Raw genomic sequence first — 1928 nt, 5'->3', positions numbered from 1 at the left:
CATTAGCACCTCTAGTAATATATTTACTGAGAAAAATGGTGACGTGTTCAATACTTATTTTACCCGCTGTATTTTAGCATTGGTTTATAGAAAGGATTTTTCTCCTTTTTTATGTTTTTGTCTTTTAAACAGTTCAACATTAAATGTAATGTGTGAATATGCCAGTGTTCACACTGTTGTTTTCCTCTTAATTTCATCCGCTTTGGATGTTATCATCCATGAAATGGACGTTAATAGGCCGTTATCAGTCCACTACCCCATCCCATAGAATGGCTGCCGATTGTCTGGTTAATATTAGGCAATAAAACCACTATCTGGTTAATATGAGGCTTAAAAAAATCTGGTTATTATGAGGCAAAAAGCCACTAAGGTTAACCTTAGAGCAAATGACATGGTTAGCACTAACCTCCGACGAGTATATTTTGTGGCCTTCCAGTAGGGCAATGGGCATAGTGTTGGATCAAAGAGTGGTAGACTAGGGTTTGACACTGACACAGACAAAAAATATATATTACAATATCTTTTGGTTATTTACACATTCATTGTCATTGATATATTAACCCATTAGGGGGCACTGCCGGGACGGTCTGAAGCCTAGAAGGCACAGTAGGGACCCTCGGAAGCCATTGTATGGGACTGATAACGCCTAATAACGTCCATTTCATGGACTGATAACATCAGAATCCCCTGCTTAATTTCCACCATGTTGTTTACAGTACACTTCTGAACACTTTGTGCTGTTTTAACTATTCATATATTAAAATGTTCAKCTTAATGAGGAATAGAGCTATTTGTCTTTTAGCTTTAGCTACCATATCRCTACTTTTATTTTTCAGCCACTGTTCTGCTTTCTTATTACCCTCCTGCTCTTTTTAGCTTGTATTTACAGTTTAGCTGATTTTATTCTGTGGACTAATTTGCTAATTTTGGCATTAATTTTTATTTTACTAATTAGCATTTAGTTTGCCAATTTTACATTTACTCTCTTTCTTGATCATTTTTAGCTGCAGTTTTGCTTCTTTTATCTTCTGTTCTGCTTTAATAGCAATTAYAGTAAAACTTAAATCTGAATTCACTCATCGTTTTTGCAGAAATACAGTTTCTCTTGTTTTTCTCACCACGTGCAGACACATTTTGGACCAACCCACAGTACCAGCTGAAGCTGGATGATGCTGATGGTGATAATATGTGCAGTGTGGTGATTGCTGTAATGCAGAAAAACAGACGGAAACTGAGGAAAGAAGGCCTGGACCTGGAGACTATTGGCTTTGCTGTTTATGAGGTACAAAATTACACATCTGACTTGTTTGGCTTGATGTTGGGTTTTTTTGTGAGTTTTAGCAACATGTTTTGGAAAAGTGATGCAATTGCAAAATAAAGAATTGTTAACTAAGTAGTTTTTGACAATAATGCAGTTAAAAAAATAAGGCAAACATTAGGTAGACTTTGAATTTGTCAAGGTGGGTKGTGTGGTGAAACCCAAAATGCAGGCAGACATGAGCACCTGAATGTGAAAACATAAACTGATTTAAYAAATAACAAAAGAAAAATGCTGACATGGCAGCAAACAAAAATTTAACAATAAGAACAAGACTTGGTGCATGAAMAGAGCAAAGATCCACTGGCAGCAATAGAAGTAGACTGGTTACATATACTGAGAGTGACTGGGGAGTGGAAGCACCTGGGTGAACATGGACAGGTGAGTGAGGCAGCTGACTATGGGGTGCCGTTTTTAACGTTATACAGTCAAAAATTACCACCAATATTTTAGTTTTATTTGGCCTTTTATAAGAAAAAAAGAACAGATTTAGTTTTCAAAGTCAGTTTTTCACCATACAGTATGATTCATACATTTATAAATGTCATAGTTTATAAACTAAATATTTAACTTACAAATTAAATATTTAGTTAACAAGCTAAATATTTAA

The 1928-nt window shown here is 35.4% G+C and overlaps 1 protein-coding gene across 1 annotated transcript in view; it reads left to right on the top strand.

Moving 5' to 3' along the window:
- Positions 1 to 1928, top strand: part of capn9 (calpain 9) — a gene marked incomplete in the record, with an annotated part of 33741 nt that overhangs the window by 18793 nt on the left and 13020 nt on the right. Inside the window, 1 exon segment of the mRNA XM_014027185.1 lies at positions 1128 to 1282. Within this exon segment, the coding sequence (XP_013882639.1) occupies positions 1128 to 1282 (155 nt within the window).

The sequence above is a fragment of the Austrofundulus limnaeus genome, unplaced genomic scaffold (genome assembly GCF_001266775.1).
Source record: "Austrofundulus limnaeus strain Quisiro unplaced genomic scaffold, Austrofundulus_limnaeus-1.0 Scaffold621, whole genome shotgun sequence".
NCBI lineage: Eukaryota > Metazoa > Chordata > Actinopteri > Cyprinodontiformes > Rivulidae > Austrofundulus > Austrofundulus limnaeus.
Note: the sequence above shows the minus strand (reverse complement) of the source record. Positions and strands in the feature narration are given on the sequence as shown.